The sequence below is a fragment of the Anopheles bellator genome, chromosome 1, assembly GCF_943735745.2.
Source record: "Anopheles bellator chromosome 1, idAnoBellAS_SP24_06.2, whole genome shotgun sequence".
NCBI lineage: Eukaryota > Metazoa > Arthropoda > Insecta > Diptera > Culicidae > Anopheles > Anopheles bellator.
Genome location: NC_071285.1, coordinates 12,502,434 through 12,525,664, shown reverse-complemented (window position 1 = coordinate 12,525,664; position 23,231 = coordinate 12,502,434). Strand labels below are relative to the sequence as shown.

Below are 23,231 nucleotides of genomic sequence, written 5' to 3'. Positions count from 1 at the left end.
AGCCCGACACGACTGTTGCTCGAACGTTACATGGACGACTTCAAACACGGACTGTTTATTCAAATATTTGCATGCATGCAGCGGCAGGAATATCTACTTCTAATACTAGTAAAAGCCTTAAACAAAAGCGATTAGAATTTGGCAGCAACGGCTTCGATCATCGTGGGGCCCTCCTAGAGACAGTTCGGGCAAAGGTTTTCTCGCTGGCGGAGTGAAAGTTCGTCGCTGGCCTTCGGGTCGTTGGAATCGTGGCAATCGATATGGTAGATGTTGCAGCAGTTCATGCACGAACTTAGCTCTTCGGTGTATCCTAAAAAAAGCGGGCAGACAACCTACATGTATCCGTAAGTCTTGCAGCGGTCATCATGGCACTTACCCCGCTTGAAGCAAACAATACAACTCGTGTCTTCTAAGCCGCTTAGGATGTGTTTAAATGATCTACTAGGTCCGGCAGCAGAACGGCCACTGTTGCCGCTGACAACTTGCATTGAGCTAGTCGTTGCCACCGTCGGAGCAGGAGGAAGAGCTTTGCGTTTCTTGGCAACCGTAACGGGCGGTGAGTACAGGACGGGACGTTGCGAGACGGGGCGTCGCTGTTGCTGTTCGTAGTAATCGAGGCGTCCGTAGTGAAAATCTTTTCGCTCGGTGCTGTTGCAGCTGCGTCGCTTGCGTTCCCGTTTCCGTTCGCGCAACGCCTGCACCTCTGTGGGGGTGTACAGACCGAAAAATTTCAAAAACACCGGTTGCTCCAGCTCGTAGATGCTGAGTGGCGTCGGGACGGGTGGTTCGCTAGCGATCGGCGGGAAGTCACTGACCGGTGAGCGGCGATCGAACGAATCGCCCGAAGAGGGCGACGAAGAGCGTGAATTTGGAGAGGAACCACTCGAAATCTCGACCACGGTTGATGAGCTGTATTTGACGAGTTTAGCACCCCCCGAGGAGGTAGAGTTGGTCGTTGTCGTAGGTTTAATCCGTTTCGCTAAATTGGCGGCTGCGGTCAGCATTGGTCGCGCTGTCACAGGTTCGTCAGATTTCCGCTGACCGACCAGGTTGGCGAGCGCCTGCTGCAAATTACTGCGACTCTGTCGATACGCGGCCGTCATCACGACCAGTTCATCGCCCGATGAATCATTGCTCGACTGCACGTGCTCAACGGCCGGCAGCTTTGGTACTTTATTCGGTTGCGCTTTTTGAGCCGCCTCTAGCAAAGCTGCAGCCCTTTTGGCTGCATTTGGTGGCCTACCGCGAGAACCTGGCTTCCACACGCCGCTCGGTAGTGGCCACTGTTGCTTCGGCTCGGGGTACTCCACCTTTACCTCTATCAATTCTTTCCGTGGCTGTTTGCTTGGGGGGGCACTCGGGGCCACAACCGGTGCAACCGATTCCCGCTTCACTTCCACAGGAGTTTGCAGTTGTGGCTTTTGTTGTTTGCCGATTCCTTCAAATGGCCGTTGCATTTGGCGAGCGGCAACATTTATAACTGCTGGCGCGAACTCGTTGGGTCGTTCCTGCGTGCGCTTCAGCAGCGACCGTGACGGACTAACCGTTACCGTTCGTTTCGTGCTCGAAACGTTCGGTTTCTGCTTTTCTTCGCCTTCCTTCGAACCAGACGGCCACTGTGGATGCTTCGATTTACGGGCACACTCATCGCGGTAGAGTTTGAGGATATTTTCAATACTAGAGGGAAAGTCAATCATAAATTGAAATTCAAATTCGAAGGCGGAGAACACCTTTGCCAACCATTCACGCCATTTTACCTATAGTGCTCGGCAAGTTCAGCAGCGCTCCGACGAATTGTGACACCCGGTGGAAGTTTCTTCGGCACAACGGGCATTTCCATGGACCGACGCAGGAGAAACGATACGTAGCCGTCGGCCATTTCGTTCCCAATATCGACCATCTTCGTCACACGAACGTACAATTGGAAGCTGCGTACGTTCTCCGTCAGCATTCCAACGAGGATTTTCTGTTCGCCTCCGATGCTGACAATTTCCTCTTCCAACTCCTTCAAATATTGCCTGGCGCTGATACGCTAACGGACCGAGAGAAAACCGAAACAGTGAAACAGAAATTTAGCCAACAGAAAAAAAGACGGTGAAAAACGAAAATTTGGGAAAATGTATCGTTTCATTTTCCTGTGGCACGTTTTTACGTTGGCCACCGATGAGCACACACACGCACACATAAACAGCTAGGCAAATAAATACGCAGCACCTTACCTGCTTTCCGCCCAGCTTATTGATTTGGGCCGCCAAAGTCTCAATTATCGCGTATAAAGAGAAGGAAGAAAAACAATAGAAAATTAAATTTATTTTGAAAAAAACGGCACCGGAAGCAAAGCGTGCCTTTTTGCTGGTGTCACGGGGAAATGGTAATCGATTCGGAGCTTGAATTTTGCTTCCTTCGCATACCTCGTGAAGCCTGACGAAATCTCGTAACGAGCGCTGGCAGTACACGATGGCATCTTGCACCGCTTCCGGGATCGTAAACAGAAACATCATTTGCCATTGCTTCTCCTCGCTGTGCACCATTGTTTCTCGTAAAGTACACTAATTGTCGGACACTATTTGTTTTCTGCGACGAAACTACAAACTGCTCTCGCTCACGGTGCGGTGCTTTCGCGCTTTGCTTAGACAGTTCAGCGAAGGCGCGACGCGTTTGACGCGACGCTTCGTGTTTGGCTGTCAAGCGGAAGGCGAAACAATTGTTTGAAAATGTTTTTAAAAACAGAGAGCACATTTTACGATTTTTAGCCACCAAAAAGACCGATTTCCTAGAAAACAACTTATGTACTTACTTATGTGATAACATTTTACCTTATAGCAGGAAGATGTGCTTTTAGATGGAATACTGTGCCATTTTGTTTTCAAACGTCAACAATATTTTGAATATTTAGTGCGCAATAATTCAGCAACGGCTAGTTCGCGGTGGTAGCGTTACCAAAAGCATTTTTGCATTTTTGCTCTAACTAGTATCGGTTTCCTCTAATCCGTCAGTGAAACATTTAGAACAGAACGCTCCAATAATTTTACGTTTATTTAGAAACATGGCCACAAGTTTGATGGCATCAATAATTATCTCGAAGTCGGTGCAGTTTCCTAGAGGTTATAACATTCTGCTGACATCATCATCTGGCAAATGTAACCAAACTTCCAATTCAATCAATCTCGTTCCTCCAGAAAAAGAGAGTATACAAACTTTTATTTTCTGTACACATTTACACAACAATTGTTGCGGTAAGCTAATAACCCACTGTTGAGAAACAAAAAAAAGTTGCTAACAATCTGTACACTTAATTACGGATCGACCACGAAACTGTCGCAAAACATGTGCCAAAAGCCGATCGATATGATGAAATCCCTCCAATGCCCGACTGTCGTCATTGATTGTTAACTTCCTAAACATAAATGTTTGTAAAAAATACGCATTATAAATAACCGCCACAAAAAAAACGTGCAAAGCGCAGCATTACATCCCCTGAAGACGGTAAGTAATAAAGCTAGCAGAATATACATTTTTTATCGCGATTCGCTAATTACTCTTAAGCACCCAAAATTAAAGCAGCCCGCGCCGGCTGCCATCCTCCGTATAGCTTCCTGAGACTGTATTTCGGTATTGAGTTTTTGTTCACGTTTTGTCGTTTGATCGTTTTCTGCTGCCTTCTGCTAGGTGATCGTCTTAGAGGATCATCTTGAGAGTCGAGAGTAAATGTAAGGAGACGATCCCCCGATAGAGGTAATACAGGTTCAATTTCAGTATGGACCACTGTTCCCGCAGGCAGATCGCGAGCTTGCTCCACGTACTCGGTGCGGTCAGATACTCTTGTGCGCCTATACTCTTGACGCAGCACTTAGACATCACAAAGAATGCAGTCATTCTGTTTTGGGTGCGCAGTGTCGTTTCGATGCCCCGTATAAGGTCATTCGTTTTCAGCACGAGGAGCATCTGCCGATCAACCTTTTCCAGGACGTCGGAAATGTGTGGCAGGACAAGTTTTCCCTCTTTTTGCATCATTTCTTTCTGAAAGTTACGAGAAAAGGTGTGTTAATGACCATTAGGACTGCGTACCGTTCCGTATTGTACGCCCTACCTCTTCATCGTCTTGTTTCACTTTGTCCACTCCGTGAATGACCGAGTTCCAGGGGCGGCCCGTCACCATGCAAGCGAACAGGCCCCACATAGATCCCTCCACGCCGAGTGCGTGTGCGTATCGCTTCATGGCCGGTTGATCGACACGCAGAATGCTGAGCCACAGTTGCGAGTAGTTGTAGCGAAACTTTTCCGTCAGCTCCGCGTACAGACCATGATCGAGCAGCACAATCTCAGTCCCTCCGTTTCCCTCCGCCTTCCGCACCAGAATGTTTCCCGGGTGCGGATCGCTGTGAACGAAGCCGTTCACAAAAATCATATTCGAGTAAAGCTGACCGATCTTGTTCGCGATATCGTACGGGTCCAGCCGCTCCCGCTGGATGTACTCGATATCGTTCACCTGTCCGCCCTTCGTGTACTCCATCATCAGCACCCGGGACGTGGTGTACTCCCAGATCACACCCGGTATCTTCAGCCACCGATAGTGGCGAAACATTTCGCGCACCTTCTCCGCGTTGCGGCCTTCGTGGGCAAAGTCCAGCTCTACCGGCAGGTTGCGCTTCGATTCGTCCACCAACCACTGAAACTTAAAGTCGGGAAACGTCCACGCGACCAGCTTCACAAGCACTTCCATCGTTTTGATGTCCACGATTGAGTTTCCCTTGACGTACGGGTGCTGTACCTTCACTGCCACCTCGCGGCCATCCTTTAGCGTTGCCCTGTGGACCTGGGCCAACGAGGCAGTGCCGAGCGGTTCCGGATCGAACGATTCGAACAGTTCGCTCGGTTCGATGCGCAAATCCTGTCGAATCACACGGTACAGATCTTCGACCGGGTTTTGTGGAGCGTTGCTGTGCAGAACTTTCATCGTGGTAACGTACTCGGCCGGCAACAGGTACTCAAGCGCGCCGATGTGTTGGCCAACCTTGATGTAAACCCCGCGGTTCGTGCGGCACAGTTCTAGCAACTTTTCTGCCGCCAATCTGTGCGTTTCACTCTTCAGTTTCAGGTACTCGGAGGCTTTTTTGTCTGGCCATGTGCCACTGTACAGGTTCGCCTTGTAGGTGGTGGCAATGTCGAACACGGTCATCCCGGCCCGTGCCAGTCGCACGATGCCCACCGAGTTGAGGTCGTAATCGTTCGCGTGCATACTCAGACCCGTCCCGAGGATGGCACTTCCGCCGATACCATACTTGAGGATGCGCCGAAAGGACATTTTCACTGTGCGTGCTAAATGGAACGAAACAGAACGAACGAGCAAATTAAAATTAATTTCGAGCTGAGATGGCGCTCGTGGGTGCGCCAGGAGGTGTGATAGGAATTTCGGAGAAAGCGATCCACCCCGAGTTGACGGATGAGCCACGATGACGAAATCGAATTCTACCATACGGTAGGTCCGGATCGAAGGGCAAGGTAAACAACTGCTCGCAAGTAAACAAGACTTACGTAAATAAAGGCGCTACGGAGAAAACGTTCCTGCCGACCTCTGGGTGGACGAAATTGGACCGTAAAACCTCGATCTCCACCTCGTGACGGAACACTGAACACGCACGCACGCGGCTAGCGCAAGATGATAACGGGAAATGCGAACATTCGACTCACGCGCGCGAGCTAATGATCGGTTGGAAGACAATGCTGTGTTATGTGGGGGGGAGGTCCACACCTGTGCGCTACACCTTACTGAGTGCGTATGGCTGTGTGCGTGCACGGGTTAGTGATTCGTAACCCGAAACCCAACACCGAACGCTGTTCCGCATTCCACCAGCAGCATATTTTTCCAGCATATTTATGTTTCGTTGTCGATTCGTTTGCGTTTACGAGAAATCAATTGACAGATCACGAGCCTAGCGGTTTGAAATAATTCAGCATCGAAACATTTCGCCGCAAACAGCTGCGCTTTGACGTTTGCTGTCATTTTCGGCTCTGAAATTCGTCGTCGAACCATCGGATTGCGTGTTGTGTACGGTGAAAATTGCAGGTTTCAGCAACAATCGCGGTGGAACGGGTAATTTTTCGCCAACGAAGCGAACGGACACACCTTTCCGGTTCGCAGGGCCGAGTGATTTGTACGTCCCGTCCGCCACACGGTCGCTCGCCCGAGTTAACAACCTGGTTACGTCGCCTTGCTCGCTGCTTGCACCGGGTTTCAATCGGGATTTTACGATCGTTAAGCGATATCGCTGCGGTACACGACAATCCGTCTGCGTCGTCAAGATAACGTCAAGATAACGGAGTCCTCCCGAGTCCAGCACTGTTTCGCCATCAACGGTCACTTGGATCCCATATCCATATCCAATGTTCGGGTTTGTTTGCCGGATTTGTTTGTTTACGTAGAGTTTACCGTTCGTTTGGCGCGTGTGCGTGCGTTGGTGTGTGGACGTAAATAGGCCGACCGCGAAACACAACTCTTTCCTCGGCCAGTGTTGTTGTAGCATCGAAACGGCCAACAATAGGTGTGCACCCGGTTCCGTTTCTCTCTCTCGTTGGCGCCTCAAAGTGAACGAACAGATTCGGGCACAAGCTTCCTCGCAGGGGCAACGGATTGCCAGTATGCTGGTGCCGCTGCGGTCGAATCCTTGAAGCGTTCGGAACCTTGCGAGACACCTCATCCGCTCGACCGCCGTCGCCTGTAAACCATGGACAACGCCACCGAGGGCAGCTCCAAAGGAAAGAAAAGAAAAGGTGAGTGAAAGTTTTTCGGGCAGGGCGGGAAGCAAACCATTACTTTGGGCCCGTGGCTGTCGGCTCGTTCACGCTGGTGTGGTGGCGCGCCACGGAGCATGATTTTTAATTGTGGTCCCATGATTCATGATGCAGCACTTTTTCGCCACCACACAGCTCGGTTTCGTGTGAGGCAGATCGATTAAATCTCCGCAAACACGGCGACGTCATCGCCTCGACTGAACGCCGCGGCCAGTCGCGGGTTCAAGGGGCTAATTGCGCGATTGCTCTGCCAAGAAGCGATCGCAGATCGCACTTCCATTACCATGTTCCATCGTGTAACGGCCATTACAAAGAAAATTAATCAAAACTCGGCGGCTCTGCACGATCCATAGACACCGAACCAGGGTGGAGAAAGTTCAACCCGCAAAATTTACCAAAATTTGCTGTTTGATCAAACTGGCCACCGGGGAGTGATTGCGCACTCGTCACGATAAGCTAAACCAACACAAATTATTCCGCTTGCCGAGTGTCCCCCGCACTCGAACCGGGTCCGAGGGGCAGTTGCTATCGCGAAAGGCGTTATCTATCATGCAACCACTTGACTGACGGCCTCCAGGCTCCCTTGCGCGGCCTTGGGGACCCTGCGGGGGAACCTAGTTTCAGCATCACTGCGCCATTTTAGGGTGCATGTTCAATTTGTGCTCCCGTTTTGGAGTACAAGTTAATGCTGACGTGGTAATTATTGGGCGTACTTCATGTTCGCCACACTTCACATTGGCAATCACTCTATTGATAGGTTAGATAAGGGATTTCCCATCAACGCCCTGCATAATAGGGCATTTGAATTTGATTTAAGTGGCTTTTGAATCATTAACCAGCGTGGGTAACTAACATTCTCGTGTCTTAATGAAACCAATTCCGACACAAAAACCTTGTAGAATTACAAACTTACAGAAACTAACATCTGTAAAGGTCACAGAACCCGCTAAAAATGGATAAACAACGGATCCCACACACTACCAACACAGTGAACCGCGACCTTCGCAGGAGAAAACATACGATCGCCGAACGATCATTCGGCGCGTTCATCGAACGCACACAAAGTGGCTCCGATAACGCACCGTAACGCACGTAACGATTGCGGGCGCGACAAACGGTCCGCGGGCCACTTCGGGAGTTCGTCCACTCGGCCGCTCGGTCAGTTTCTATCGTTCGGCAGGCGCGAGAGCGAGAGCGCCTCCACGTTTCTATCTCTCCAAACACAGCCACCTCCAGCCACGGTGGCCACGGTCGGTCATCGTTGCCGTGGCCGCGTGATAATCAGATGATCGCCGCAACCCGTTAGAAGCGGAGGTCCTCTAATCCCGCGAACCATTCGCGAACTGTCTCTCTCGCGGCTCTCGGTTCGTGCACGATCGCGTCGAGTGTGTGGTGGCGTGATACTCGTAATTCCGGATCATCATCCCAAACCCGCGTCGGGCGGCGGTGATTCCATCTGCGCGTCGTGTGTGCCGCTGCTTTGTGCGTTCGTCCAACCGTAGGTGTCAATCACAGTGTGTGCCAAACCTCCGCGCATGGAAGGCCATTTCTCTGACGTGGACCCAAGTTTCCCCCAAGTTGACGTTGACGTTTGTGCGAAGAATTTAATGGGCATTTTTCGAACGAAGATGAAACCAAAGCCACGCGCCCATCGTCCAATGGCGCGTGCGGGGTGTGGCGGTGAAATCTGCACACCGCGGCCAGCCGGCAACAAACCCGCGCTCGTGACCCTCCCCTCCGATTGGCGATTGTGTAACAGCACTTTTGGCGCTATTTTCTGCCACTCCAACCCAACCCCCTGGACCGTCCGTGTGCGTACGGGCGTCTGACCTGGCGCGGCCGGACCGTTTCCTTGTTGTTATGCGTGCGCCACATCGCACACGAGGTGCAAAAACCTCTTTCCCTCCTCCTCGGTGCTTATGATAGCTTAACAACCTGCCGCGCAACGTCTTGCGTTGCCAACGGCCACTACTTTCGCGTTCAAAGGCCAACCGCGGCGGCCGACACATACACATACACATGCCTTTGGGGCTCAATTTTCAATGATCTGTGCGAGAAATGGAGCGCATCGTGTCGTGGCGTGTTGCGCGGGGCACAGTAAATCATTCAGTAACTCCACTGTGTCCAGTTCTGTCCAGGGACAGAAGAGGTGTGCGTGGACAAGACACACCTTGCCTCCCCCCTGGCAAGGACACACATGAGGAGAGTAGGTCAGATCGCGCAATTGCTGGACACGCAATTGCAACCATCGACCGATCGACGACGGTGGCCTATTGTTAACCGGTTTTTGATTTACTGTCCTGAACCGGATGCGCAGGGGTGGTCACCCGACCCGGCAACCGGAAGCGATGGGGTCAGAAGCGCGGTTCCGCACACTATCACACGGCTCAATGTCAGCCGAGATTGCCACAAAGTGTGATCGTGCCTTCGCATGCCCTCCGTTCCGTCTGTAGAGCGAACCGGGTGGAAAAGTATATCAACAGGACCCCCTGGCCGGCCAAGGTACCCGGAACCGTTGCGAAGGAGCTCGCTTTTCAAGGTGCTTGCCGATCGATCTGCGTTGTGCGTGATCGGGGTTGCGTGTTCTCAACAGTTCATCACACTTCTGGTCGGTGTCTGGTTTATGCGTGTGGAGCAGTTCCTAGTCGGTGATAAAAAGTGAACCGATCGCCGGTTGCAGAGCAGCGTATCTCAGCGTATCGTGCCTCCAAAGAAGGTCAGGGGTGGTGGAGATTTGTCCTGAACATTTGGGAGTTTCTGATGTCTGGGAGATGATGTCATGCCACCCTTGCGACCTTGGTCCGGATGGGTTCGATCGTTTAACAGCAACAACACGTGGAGTGGTTGCGCACTGACAACTGGCGTTTTTTTTGTGCATTTCAGCACGTCCCCCCCACCACCGGTGCATTGTCCGGTTGGAGGAAGCATCTTCCGACCGGAGCTGGGTACTGGCCTGATCTTGCCCGTTGATTGCGCAGCGCAGTAGTTACCGAACTCTCTGTGTGCATCAACCATATCAAGGTGAAGTGAGCGCGCTTCGTAATTGTTCCTTGTTTGTACACAGTGGTTCCGACGGAGTGCCGCTTAGGTAACAGTTCAAGGCGTACGGTTGTGCGAATGTAAGCCAGGCCAGCACCGGCCAGCTGGTAGATTAGATTTCGAACCGAATGCCGAGTTACAAGAATCGTACCGAAGATATGGTTTATGGTGGTCATGCCACAGAGAGAGAGCCAACCCATAGCGCTGCTGGTACCGATAATGGGCTCGCACTGAGCACGCCCGTGTCAGGTGACCGTGTACTTCACCTTTGAGACGCGCTTCTGGGAGCCGCCAAAACATAGCTCCTTGCTTTCCGATTACAGCCTCCAGTTGCGGCGGCGGCTTCACGTCTGATCACTTTCATCGCGAGAGAGACCGGGAGAAAGGAAGGTTATCTCGGGGACACGGCATAAAAAGCGACGATGCGAGGATCGTACATCGCGAGCGTTTTCTTGTTCTTACCGATGCTACCAACTAACAAACGTGCTGGAGGTGTGTTTGCGATTGGGCTACTTTCCTTGTGTCCGTTGGGGCAAGTGATACAGTTAGGGTGTTACCTCTCGATCTCCTCTTTTGCCTCTCCGTAGAAACGACCAGAAACACAGGTGTAGCAACCCAATGGCGGGGGGTTAGAATGCGATCGCGGCCAGTTGAACTCGCCACTAATTTCCATTTCCATTACTACCACCACCACCACCACCTAACGGCGCGTTCTGACCTCCGGTGGCCTCTCGTCGTTACAGGCGAACCTGGTAACGCAATAGAAGCAACGAAACAATCAGACCCCTGCTGAACGCGAAGGCACATTCGTTGGCATTTGTGGCATTTGGGTGCAAAACAAAACACAACAACCGCGATATTGTGTCGGAAGCCGAGCCGCGATCGCGTCCCTGTTGCCACTGGAATATCTTTACATTAATGCATGTAAAGTGTCAATACTCGAGCGAAAGGTTTTTGTATCTGGGTGTCGTTCGTATGAGCGTAATGGGGAGAGGATCCCAAAAAAACACGAACGGATAGATGCAAAAACTATCCTGCGCGCGGTTTGCAGTGGTCATTTGCGTCACTTTACCTTGGCGTGTGCCAATCCCTGTCTCTTCAGTGAAGTGCGCGCGCGAACGTCGCAATTGAGTAAAGTTGTCGATCGGCGAGGTCCAACAGCTTTAAGAGCCCCGCGTGGACTCGCGGTTTCCTGGAGTGCAAATAGTTGAACCGAAATACGACGAAATCGGAAACTGTTCGACACCTTTTTTTTGGAGGCTGCTGGTGTTGTTACCGCAATCCTGGTTGTTATTGTGGCAATCGGAGGGCACACTTGAGCGCTTGCCCCTATCCTAAACTGCGTCATTGTCGAAGGTTTCTCCTTTCGTGTTGTTTACCAGCCTTACGATCATCACCCTGCATTATTTCCTGTTTCTGTTTTCACGATAAAACAATGAAATAAGGCGGCTGGCTGCGTGCGTTCCGAATAATGGCCGCGTGCTTTTCGAATAATGGCTGCGTCCAAGGTTGATATTTTGTTGGGCTGCGTTTGCTGAAAGGTAACATAACGAGTTGGAGTTGATAACGAGAAGATAATTAACACTCATTATTGTGCAGGAATTGACGGTGCTGCAAGTGGACAAAGTCGTTTAGAGACTGCTCGGAGTCAGTTGGGAAGTAGTCGGTTACCAAGAAGATCGCGTTGCTGCGATCACTCTTTGGTAGCTTTTGCCGATCGATACATAATAATTCGCACCTGGTTAAGGCAGCAAACAAGCCACAGAAATAGCCCAACCTACGCAAATTGATTGTGTATCTCTTTCGCTGACTCATGACGACGGTGGTGGTAATGAAGAAGGAAAAGAAGCGGCACTAATTGCCGGTAATGATGTGTGTGGTGATAATGACGTATTTTGGCTAGCACCGTGAATGTTGATCCGTTCACTTCTTTCGGATGAAAGGAATACACCAAATTGATCGAGTTGTAGCAGAATTCAAGTATTTTGAGCTGGGATTCCCGATCGTCCTGTGTGGAGTTTTTTCTTACCGAAGATCGCTTGCCAAAATGTTGCCGGTACTGAGCAATGCTATAATCAATTGCCAGACATCGGATGCGTTCATTGTATTATCACTCAGATTGTGTCATCTCGAATCACCTAAGAAAACAAAAGGGCGACCAATCGTTGAGTAATAAGGTTCTGTTCATGGAATGTAACGACGGTTGATAGTGAATTTGGCCATTGCGCTCCACAATTCGAATTCGGTGAAGGTTCTGTTGACATACTGATGATGGCCACGTGAATTAATTCGGAAACACCACGCAAGAAAACAAGCTTGCGCCACACGGAGAGTTGGCCTCGGTTACTTCGAGCCGTCCGAATAATGTAAGCCTTCTTCCGTGCCTCCCGCACTCCCCGACATCATCCGCAGGTGGCGCTGAACGCTGCAATCGCGAAGGGCATCCGGCTGCGGAAAGAGCGGGCCCTAGCACTGTACAAATGTGGCCAGCCGGACTCGCTGGACGTGGTTCCGTTCGGCGCTGTAGTACCGGCCGGTGGGCCCTTTAGTGCGATCCGCTGCTGGATTCTCAGCGGCACCACAACGCCGACCGTTGCCGTGTCGCCATTCCACAGTAAGCGCAAGATCCGGCGCAAGATGTCGCCCACGACGGAGCAAGGGCCAGTGGCATCATCGGCCAGCTGTAGCGGCACCAGCAGCCCCACAGTGCAACCGAAGCGAACTGGCAAGGGATCACAACGCACACATCCTCGATCACTCAGGCATCGCTCGTCAACCGGTGCGTCGTCGGTCGGCTCTTCGACCACCTCGATTCTGTCCAGCCTGTCGTCCAGCAGTAACAGTGCTGGCGGTGGCCACCAACGACGTCAGCGGCGTCGCAAGCAGCGCAAGAGGGCGCCCACAACCAAAGACAATTCCCGCGACATTCCATCACCATCATCATCGCCGTCACCGCTGCCTTCGTGGTGCACGGAGGACACACCCAGCGAACATACAATCGACGGCCCACTGTGTAAGAATCGTTCCAATACAGTTCGAAGGGGGCCCCGGCTACTGCTACCGGTCTTTAGGGGTTGTTAGTTTTTTTCCTATTTCAATGTTACGTTACGGGTTTGGGGGAAGCTACATTTGATTTTTTTAAATTAATACCAATTTGTTACCGTCCCAGATGTGCCTCAACATCCGGGTCCGCAAAAGAGAACCGCGGGGCCTAAACATGTTTCACTGTTTTGGCAAGTGAATGATATCTCCCCGGGACATTGTTTAGAAAACATGTATCAATCGCCCAAGTGTCCACGTGCCACGATCGGAGTCCAACCCTGGCAGCTGCACGTGCGCGCGACGAGTCTACTGTTTAGAAGTTTTAGTTTGTTTGCAGAAAATCCGCAAACAGCCGACTCGGCGGGCCATCGTAAAAGAAAGCGTTGTCGCGATCAACAGATTGTGGGGTCAGGCACGTGAATAACCGGTTTACGCTATGATCGTGGGTTGAATCCGGCATCGTGGAATGTTTGTTTGCGTTCTGCGGCTCATGTTCGGTATCGGACGACCAGCCTCTCTTTCTGTAAATACCTGTTTCTGTTTCCAAGAATCAAAGATCGGAGAGTATTTTTAGCGGCTATTGATTATTGGGTCGTTATCGGGGCTAAGCGAGTCTTGTCGGCGACTTCGGCATGACCACCGTGATAAGGAGAAGATGAACCATTGCCAAGTCCAAGTCCCTGATAATGACATTTGCTAGGGCAGCATGTCGTGTAAGACGTCCATTACGTGCGATCGCGCCCGGCGTCCGTGTCGATAACCTAATCAAGGATTAGGATCGGGCCGCGACTAGTATGGACCATGAACCGCACGCTCCCGGGCGCGTGATCGATGATTTATCGGTGCACAGTAGTCAGCCAGTCGAAAAGAATCGAATTGATTGACCGTTGAACAAACGGGTCGAGACACTGATAGCAAATCTAATCGTTTATTTTCAAACAAAATTAACCCTTTTCCTTTTGCTTTTCTTTCCCGGTCGTCCGTTGCCCGGTCTCCAGCGATGCCATGGTTCGGAATGGACATTGGTGGCACGCTCACGAAGCTCGTGTACTTCGAGCCGAAAGACATCACGCCCGGCGAGCTGGACCAGGAGGCGACGGTACTGCGCAACATTCGGCGGTACCTGACTAAAAATTCCGCCTACGGCCGAACCGGCCACCGGGACATTCATCTGCAGATGGACGACGTGGTGATACGGGGGCGACGCGGCTCGCTTCACTTTATCCGCTTTCCCACCTCCGAGATGCTGAGCTTTCTGCTGCTGGCCAAATCCAAGGGTATGGCGCAGCTGGTGACGACGGTCTGTGCCACCGGTGGAGGAGCCTTCAAGTTCGAGCAAGACTTTCGGCGGCTTGTCAACATGAAGCTGGCCAAGTCCGATGAACTGGACGCACTGATCAAGGGCATCCTGTTCACTGAGACGCACAACAAATGCGAGTGCTACTACTGGGAGAACGCCAACGAAATCAGGTACACATCGTACATCGCGAGCAATCAAGAATTGCATCTAATGATTCTTTTCGGTATCTCCTCTCTGGGACCCTTTAGTAGCACGAAGAAGAAGTTCGACTTCAGTCAACCGTATCCGTTCATCCTGGTAAACGTCGGTTCCGGCGTGTCTGTGCTGGCCGTCCGCGGCCCCGACAACTACAAGCGCATCTCCGGTACGAGCCTCGGTGGTGGAACATTCCTGGGCCTGTGCTGTTTGCTCACTGGCTGTGAAACCTTTGAAGAAGCAATACAAATGGCGACGATAGGTGATCATAAGAAGGTAGATAAGTTAGTTAAAGACATTTACGGTGGCGACTACGAACGGTTCGGGCTTCCCGGCGATCTGGTGGCGTCAAGGTAAGCGCATCATTTTTTCGCCAAGAACCATCAAAAGCTTTCTGATCCATGTGGTTATCCTTTTTCTTTCTCCCTTTCAGCTTCGGCCAAATGCACCTGCCGGAACGGCGGAACAGTGTCAGCAAGGAGGATCTGGCTCACGCCATACTGGTGACGATCACGAATAACATTGGTTCGATTGCGCGCATGTGCGCCAGCAATGAGAAAATAGAGAAGGTAAATGGGAAGTGCAAGCGATCGTTGGGAAAAGGAGGATTAATCACTTTCGTTCTGTAGGTCGTGTTTGTCGGGAACTTTCTGCGCGTCAATCCGATCTCGATGAAGCTGCTGGCGTACGCGATGGACTACTGGTCGAAGGGCACCCTGAAAGCGCTGTTCCTCGAACACGAAGGGTACTTTGGTGCCGTCGGTTGCCTTCTGCAGTTCAATGGAGAATTGAATGCACAAATCGGTGATCTACTTACCTAGGGGGGTGATGTCCAGGAAGAGGAAAGGATTCATTGAGTGATTAGACCAAGAGTGACAGCAGAACAGGGGACGCGCATATCGGTCAACGGTTTCGTTGGCATTGTTTTTTTAAATTAATATTATTTCCATAATTAATTAGCAGGTTGCGTAAGTGCAGGGGTGGAAACACGTGGGGGGTACCTATAGGAGCTAAGAGCAAATGGAGGGCAGTGCGTGTACAGCGGTCGGAATCGCACGTTCAGTTACGTTAGTGTTATTGTAACGAGTTATTTTCGTTCTTTGTTTTATTTTCCCATTCATCAATGGTCCGCTTTTCTCGATATCCGTTTGTCTCTTTTCGCACACACGAAGAATCGAATAATTCCAAGTTCATCGATCGCGATAATCACGATTGAAAATCGAGGCGAAGCAAGAAGAGATCGCTCTGTTAGTTTGTTGCTGTTGGGATGATCGTAATGCTGACTGACACGCGCGCGCACAGTCCGGTGGACAGCGAGAAGATTCGAATGCAACGCACTAGGATTAAGATTTGCCTCACTCAGTGGACCAGTGCACGGCAAAGGAGCGAGAAAATGGTGAAGGTGGTCTCGGAAACTGGTGGTTTCGTGTGGAAGTCGCAGTGGAATAGACGAGCATGTGTGCAGTCCCCATGACCGATATCTAGTGTTTTAAGTGCATAAAGAAAAATCAAACGCAAAATACGCGGGTGAGTGAGGTTCAATCAGAGCGACCGGATGGGCTACGTTATCGGTGTCGGATTTTTACTGTCCATGAAGGTCTTGAATCGGCCAATCGGCCCGCCAGAATGAGAACCAACCTTTCTCTCTCTACCAAAGCTTTTTGGATAGGTTTTCAAACGATCGTTCGATTACAATCCCACACACTCGTTGGGTTCGTTGTTTTTCCTTTGGCTTAGTATCGTTTCGTAGGTAAGAATAGTGTTAGAGTCGCTCGACAGGCACAAACACATCCGGTTGATTAACAGCGCACCGCTCCGTTCCCAAAATGCTGCTTGGTTTATCGTCCGGTTAGACTTCCCGTCGAAGTTTGCGTTTACTTGGCGTTCGTTTCAATCGTAAGGAACTGGGGTCGATCAAACCCGTACTAGTGAAGAGGGCTTCGGTGGACTGGCCTTCTGGATCTGCGCCACGCCGAAGTATTCACCAATCAAGCCACAAATCTTGCGCATCCCACGGGAGTAGATAACAATTATTGAAATCAAAGTGCAACAAGAAAGACGACGAGTAAAATGAAAAAGACAGTTTTTGATCGCATTCGATCGTTGCTAAACAACTATTTCCGCTATTGCTTTACACCGTTGAATAAAAGCAAAACCAGAATATACACAGCGCGTGTGTGCAAAGCGTGTTACAATGTGGCCTGGACTCCGTTCTTTCCTCTTTAAAACTACATTGAGAAACAATCCCAGCGTTTCGATTTGGGTTGTTCGCGGTACAAGAGTGTCCGCGATGAAGATTCTCGCGATCGCGCAATCGCTTTGCTTTATTTGTTTCTTCTTGTGGCACTTCTTGAGTCTAGTAGCGATAATGGTCCGGTTTGTACGGTCCTTCCAGCGGCAGGTTCAGGTAGTCGGCCTGCCGGGCGGTGAGTTTGGTCAGCTTGACGCCCAGCTTGTCCAGGTGCAGGGCGGCCACCTCTTCGTCGAGCTTCTTCGGTAGCACGTGCACGCCCACCGCGTACTTGTCCCGGTTGGTCCACAGCTCGATCTGGGCCAGCACCTGGTTGGTGAACGAGTTGGACATGACGAAGCTCGAGTGTCCCATGGCGCAACCCAGGTTCACCAGGCGCCCCTCGGCCAGCAGAATGATGTGGTTGCCGTTCGCGAGAAGATAGCGATCGACCTGGGGCTTGATGTTGACCTTTTCCTTCGCGTTCTGCTCCAACCAAGACACGTTCACTTCGCAATCAAAATGGCCAATGTTGCACACGATCGAGTCGTCCTTCATGTTGAGAAAGTGCTCTCCCATGATGATGTCGGTGCAGCCGGTCGTCGTGACGAAGATCTGCGCCTCCTTGCTAGCGTCCTCCATCGTGGTCACCTCGTAGCCTTCCATTGCCGCCTGGAGCGCGTTGATCGGATCGATTTCCGTCACAAGCACGCGACCGCCCGAGCCACGCAGGGCCTGAGCGCAGCCCTTGCCCACGTCGCCGTACCCGGCCACGACGCACACCTTACCGGCAATCATCACATCCGTCGCCCGCTTGATACCGTCCAGTAGCGACTCCCGGCAGCCGTACAGATTGTCGAACTTGCTCTTGGTCACGGAGTCGTTCACGTTGATCGCCGGCATGCCGAGGCGGCCCTCGCGAAACATTTTGTACAGATTGTGGACGCCGGTCGTCGTTTCCTCGCTCAGCCCGCGGATGTCCTTCAACAGATCCGCATGCTCGGTGTGCACCAGGTTCGTCAGATCGCCGCCATCGTCCAGGATCATGTTCAGCGGTTTACCGTCCGGAAAGACGAGCGTCTGCCGGATGCACCACAGGTACTCCTCGTCCGTTTCGCCCTTCCACGCGTACACCGGTACACCGGCCTTGGCCATGGCAGCGGCCGCGTGGTCCTGCGTGCTGAAAATGTTGCAGCTGCTCCACTGCACCTCGGCCCCCAACTCAAGGAGCGTTTCAATTAGGACGGCCGTCTGGATGGTCATGTGCAGGCAACCGGCGATGCGGGCCCCCTTCAGCACCTTGGATGGGCCGTACTTCTGCCGGCACGCCATCAACCCCGGCATTTCGTTTTCAGCCAGAATAATCTCCTTGCGCCCAAACTCCGCCAAGCCGATGTCGGCCACTTTATACTGAGGCTTTGCCATTATTTCTACTTTCCGCCGGCGACTTTTCCACTTTTTTGGCTTTGACGTTTGGCAAACCACGAGGAACGAACGACCAAATGTCAAATTGTTGCCGAAAAAGTAAATAAACACAGTAAGTTTAGAGTTTTCGTGGTGCGCAGAGCAAAAGTATTAATCGGCGACCGTTGGTCAGTTTTGTGACTTGTGCGTAATCATGGGGCATCAGATGTAAGCAGCAGTCTTCCGGATGATAATTCGGTTAATTTACATAGTATTTTCGAGCTTCAAACTACAGAGCGGAGTAGTTATGCTGCCAGCGCATTTTGCTGAAGCATGTGAGGAAATTGAACATTGGCATTCCATCGGATTCTTTCCCGTAACCGCAACCGCACATCATCGATCATCATCGATCACCACCGGCTGGATCATCGCGCACATATCATATGCAAAACATCGTGGGATTTCGATTAAGAATGTAAGATTTTGATTGAGAATGTAAGATGTCCATTTTCTTATTTCACTTATTCATTTTGTTTCACTTTATTCAATTATTTCGCTTATTGTGTGAACTACAATTGAAGAATTGTGTTATTTGTTGTTATATTTGTGTGTTGCGAAACGCGTAACGCGTAACGATGTAACGTAACGTAACGGCCGATTTGAATTTCGATTGAGGCGCGAAAACATATTTGTCTTGTCGTTGGTTCGTGTTTGATGTTTAATTCTATGTTCTTTCTTAACACGTTGCTAACTACTAATCAATGAATTGTATTCTGTGAACGATTTAATGCGATTACATCGTTTCGAACTATTGAAATCAGTTTTAGATCACCCCGATTCGTGTGATGTGAAATCATCATCTCAACAACACAAATTAGCAGAAGCAACAGGTGAGTGAGGAGCACTGCTGCACGGGGGTGGATGGAGGTACGAAGCAGGTGAACTATGTAAACTTCCCATCACCATCAGCAGCATCCACAGCAGGGCGGTCGGCACCTCTTCACGGTCACCATCCGGGGCATCATCATTTCACGCACCAAATGCATCATCCGAGGACCAGAATACACTGCAGATCTACGCCGCCTTCCGCCGCTTCTGCTCCGTTGCACTGTTGAATGCTCTTCTATTGTTTTCTTCAATCTTCATCTCCGGCTCACTATCGATCTGGTAGTATCGATCATCCTCGATCGAACCAACGCGAGCTCGGTCCTTCTTCGAGATCGGCTTCCGGTCGCCGCTTCGATGTTCCCGGCTCCTGGCTCGATCCTCGTTTTCGTCCTTGATTGTTGGAGACATCTGCAACAATAAGAAAAAGTTAAATGACACTAAACAAAACTACCCGAACGAAAAAGTAACTCAATTTTTCATTTTTTTAACCCGAATTTCAACACGTTCAACCCCTCTCACTCTATGGCCTCTGCTCTACTCTCTCTCACTTGGTTAGGTTTCAGGTTCGAAGGTTCAAAGTTACGTTCAACACGGTTGAGATTCTCAGAGAACTTGAAATAACAATTTTCTTTTTACAATTGTTCCAACTTTTGCTGCGTGCGGTGGCGGATGTGCGCTCGTGTGTGTTTGTTCGCGTGGTAATATTTTCGACGTTAAGTACGGCCAATTGATTTTCACTGTTCACTGTTTTGCCGAACATCCGAACAGGAAGGAGTTAAAACTGGCGTGTGTCCCCGGACCTTGTGTGTTTTGTATTTGTGAGTGCGTTTTTCGTTTCTTTTTCATCCATTTCCGTGACCGGCCGAGGCTACGTGCCGTGCAGCAGGAACGCGACCGTGACCGCGTGAAGGGTTCTGCTAGTTGATTGGCCCGCAAGTTCTAGCACCCCGTGGCCTTGGCGGATCGTGATCGTTCCTGTTGATCATCCCCTGCGTTTCGTGGGCAACGGGGATCAACAGATCGAGACGTCAAGAAGCAAAGTGTACGATCGCGGATCCAAAAGGATCGATTAAAATCTCGTGTGTGGTCGCCTTATGGGTGATGTTCGATCTTTTTCATCTATTGTTCTTTTTCTACCAGTGATGACAGCGCCCACCGACTCCTACAGATTAGCGAATTCTTTTTTGACAGGCCATGTAACCATCGAATTTGTACAAATACATCCAAATCACGCACAATAGGTACGTTCATCATAAATCCGCCATCCGAGTGTTGGATGGCTCGCGTGCTGTAATCTGTAGAGGAGCGAAGATAAAGAAAGAAGGGCGATAATCTATCCATTTCCGTGTGTTCGTCTCGATCGACAGAGTCGTTGCTGGTTTCGTAGTACGTGCGACTTTTCGGACCCTCCCGGGCTCTAGGCTCGGCTTGTTGGTTCCATTGTTGTTGCTGATGATGAATCCGATAGCGGTGGTTGGTGGTCCTCGATCGGTGTGAACGGCTCAGTGAGTGTTTGATTTTTATCGTTCGTGGCGCTAATCGCCAGTCGATGAGGAGGAAAAGTGTGCATGCTTTACGAAATTCAGCGGGAAGTAACGGCGGCCACAACAACAACGGTGAGAAGAAAGTGAAACCATCCGGGAGGGAGTGGAGTTAGCACGGCACGTAATAGAATGCTGCCCGGTTAGACGTTCCGGAGTTGGCAACCGCACGCGAAAGAAAATACGGAACCACTAGTCCCCCGGCCGCAACGGGCTCCAGCAACCAGTAATCCGCGAAAGTGAGTATCGATTAAAAGATCGTTTGCCCTATGAGGCAGTTCCAAGAAATAACTCAATCATTTCACTCCTGTAGGTTTACGCGTGGCCCCGTGTCAGATGTGCGTGACACAGGGAGTGACGTAGTTTTCTCCGCCAGACAGCGAAGTCCGCCTTCGCCTACACGATTATTTATTACTCTTTTTGGGCTGGTTTGGCTCGAGCGGGAAGGTTCGCAATCTTTTTGCACATCGACCCATCGTCACACCGCGGGAGGATAAATTGAGGAAAACCCCACTCTGGAATGTATTTTTGTGCGAGATCCATATGCTCCGAAAGAGAGCGCGTGGAAAAATGTCCTTTTGTCTTTGGCTGGGTTTGAGCCTTTTGGGGTTTCTTTTTATTATGCGCTACCTTGCGCCAGACGACCTTGTTGGCCCATTTTCACGACCTTGCGAAATGGCCTTATGCGACACGCTCTATGTTCCTTCGGTCTCATCCTTATGGCATTTATTGCTTCTAGTACTTCTAGTTCGGCCTAGTACTTCTTAGTATTGCAGATTACAGACACTTTTTCGTTATGTTATATTGTTTTGTTTGTTGTGAGTATTTGTATTGTAGGGGAAGGTTGAATAAGTCCTTGTACAAAAAACAAACACGTTAAGACCCACTTCACTTTATGGGTCCATTTCTCCCGTGCTGCGAATAATGAATTGTTGGTGGGCAGGAATCTCTCCCAAATACCTTGTCGCTTCGTTTATGTCCAAAATGCTCGCAAAGAAACGAACGAACAATGCAGAAAGTCACGGCATATTTCCGACCGCTGTGTCAATGCAACGCGACGCCCGCCAAGTAGGTTGCCTCGTTGGCCACGGGCAAAAAAAACGCCATTTCCAAACCCGGCACCCGTGGCCGCCGCCGTGGTGGTTTGCGTGTGCAAAAATGTGTCATTTTTATGCATAAGGCAAAATAAACCTCCACCAGATGCACTCGGGTCGGGTTGTGGCGTGTTGCGTTTCGGTTGCCACAAAACTTTCACATTCACGCCGCGATCGCGATCGGAGTGATTTTATGTGTCTTTTCAGCGGCGCAGGAAGGCAACCGAAAAAAAACGGCAACGATTTAAGTCCATGGTCCAGCGTGTGCCACTCCGATGTGTCGCCACCGGTACAGCTCCCTCAGCCGTCCGAGTTCCGCTAACGTACACGGTGGGGAAATGTAATTAAAATTAATGTCCGGTGCGTAACCGGTGATCGGTGGTGGCCGCGCCAGCTTTCAGTTCGCGAAGGATAACAACGGTGGGAAGGGTGAAAACGGTGCGCCGGCCGTGGAACCAGCATCTCTTGAGCGCACAAAACCCGATTCCGGAGGAAGCCGTCGAACTGGCAGTCGAAAAAGTAAAAATTAAGGTTGTGGAGGCCTTCCAGTAGCCAGCTACTTTAGGGGTTGTAGGGCCGATTGCCGTTCGGAACCTCTTTTTACATCTCACCGTCGAGGAATCGGAACGGAAGCCCTCACGGCGAAGCACCTTCAGACTCCTCCGTCATAATGGCCCCGTGTCCTCCCCCCTTTGTGAAAGGTCATGCAATCAGAGCGAGAGAGAGAGAGCGACAGAGGGTACAAAAGAGATGCCCCAAACCGACCGGCAGTGATAGCAGCAGATATTATACGTCGCGGTGTCGCGCGGCCACCGCGGTCAAAGCGGGACAAAAGTGCCAGCCGAGAAGGATGGAGACAACATGGGCAAAAAAGCGGTCTGGCGAATCTCTAAATCGTTGCACAAAATCCGCTTCACGAGCACGCACACCACGGTACCGCGGCCGGGGATCTCGAGGCCTGTGGCTTTTGGCGTTCGCGTTACAGCATCGAGAGAGATGGTCCACGAGACACGGACGGACGGTGGCCGCCGTCGCCACCGTGCCGCGGGGTTTGGGAGCGAATCGAATTGACCACCACTTCGAGCCGGCTTCGATGGTCGATTGGTCGTTTCCATTCGAGACGCCCGGCTACAAAAAGCAAGACCCCAAAAAAACCGCGAAGACAAAAGAAATAACCAGTTTTCCAGTTCTTCCTGCCAGTCGGTGCCCCTCGCACACCGAGCGCGGCTTCGGGCCCACGATTTCGGACCGTAGATTTTATGCGCTCTGCCCCACTGACTGTGGCCGTTCCGCCCCGCCCCGGGGAGGGGGGCATTATTTTCCGTGCCAATCGCTCGCAGCGCACACAGTCGGTGAAGGAAAGTGGTTTTCGTGGAGCAAATTGTTGCCTTTTGCCCGGCCGGTGGTTTCCATTGATATAAAAATGAGGACTGAATCCTCTATTTTCCCTGTCTTAGTATGCATCAACCCATGAAGCCACTGCTCTAACTGTTTGACTATCATAATTCTGTTGCATCATATTTTCAACATTAGACAAATCCTTCGCCAATCCAATATCCATGTGGATCTCGTATACTTGTTTTTAACAAACACGACGGGAAACGTGCGGAGCCTCTTTCGTGACGCACTGTAGACTGGCTCTGTGGTCGGCCTACGATCGTGTGGACGCGAGATGAAAATTGAGCCAGAGAAGCCCAACACGCACT

The 23,231-nt window shown here is 50.9% G+C and overlaps 4 protein-coding genes and 1 long non-coding RNA gene across 6 annotated transcripts; 2 read left to right on the top strand and 3 right to left on the bottom strand.

Moving 5' to 3' along the window:
* Positions 1 to 106: 106 nt before the first annotated feature.
* Positions 107 to 2,531, bottom strand: LOC131215035 (uncharacterized). Its single transcript, XM_058209412.1, has 5 exons — positions 2,412 to 2,531; positions 2,220 to 2,258; positions 1,758 to 2,032; positions 377 to 1,677; positions 107 to 310 (listed from the first exon to the last, which is right to left on the bottom strand). The coding sequence occupies exons 1-5, from the start codon at positions 2,529 to 2,531 to the stop codon at positions 174 to 176; spliced, it is 1,872 nt and encodes a 623-aa protein (XP_058065395.1). The 3' UTR covers positions 107 to 173.
* A 630-nt stretch (positions 2,532 to 3,161) lies between these two features.
* Positions 3,162 to 5,726, bottom strand: LOC131214866 (aarF domain-containing kinase 1). The gene is made up of 3 exons (XM_058209194.1): positions 5,536 to 5,726; positions 4,091 to 5,319; positions 3,162 to 4,020 (listed from the first exon to the last, which is right to left on the bottom strand). The coding sequence occupies exons 2-3, from the start codon at positions 5,303 to 5,305 to the stop codon at positions 3,679 to 3,681; spliced, it is 1,557 nt and encodes a 518-aa protein (XP_058065177.1). The 5' UTR covers positions 5,306 to 5,319; positions 5,536 to 5,726; the 3' UTR covers positions 3,162 to 3,678.
* Positions 5,727 to 6,712: 986 nt separating this feature from the next.
* Positions 6,713 to 16,551, top strand: LOC131206409 (pantothenate kinase 3). Of its 2 annotated transcripts, XM_058198949.1 has the most exons (6): positions 6,713 to 6,771; positions 12,244 to 12,844; positions 13,872 to 14,343; positions 14,422 to 14,721; positions 14,802 to 14,937; positions 14,998 to 16,551. In XM_058198949.1, exons 2-6 carry the CDS (start codon positions 12,469 to 12,471, stop codon positions 15,187 to 15,189), a joined length of 1,476 nt encoding a protein of 491 aa, XP_058054932.1. In that variant the 5' UTR covers positions 6,713 to 6,771; positions 12,244 to 12,468; the 3' UTR covers positions 15,190 to 16,551. The 2 variants fall into 2 exon arrangements, with proteins under 2 accessions (XP_058054932.1, XP_058054933.1); XM_058198950.1 differs by lacking the exon at positions 12,244 to 12,844 and having other exon boundaries at positions 6,723 to 6,771.
* Positions 16,552 to 16,649: 98 nt separating this feature from the next.
* Positions 16,650 to 18,052, bottom strand: LOC131208545 (adenosylhomocysteinase). The gene has a single exon (XM_058201336.1). The coding sequence runs from the start codon at positions 18,021 to 18,023 to the stop codon at positions 16,725 to 16,727; it is 1,299 nt and encodes a 432-aa protein (XP_058057319.1). The 5' UTR covers positions 18,024 to 18,052; the 3' UTR covers positions 16,650 to 16,724.
* A 268-nt stretch (positions 18,053 to 18,320) lies between these two features.
* On the top strand, positions 18,321 to 19,226 carry LOC131205435 (uncharacterized). Its single transcript, XR_009156745.1, has 3 exons — positions 18,321 to 18,477; positions 18,824 to 18,892; positions 18,972 to 19,226. It is a non-coding gene; the product is annotated as an uncharacterized LOC131205435 (long non-coding RNA).
* Positions 19,227 to 23,231: the final 4,005 nt, after the last annotated feature.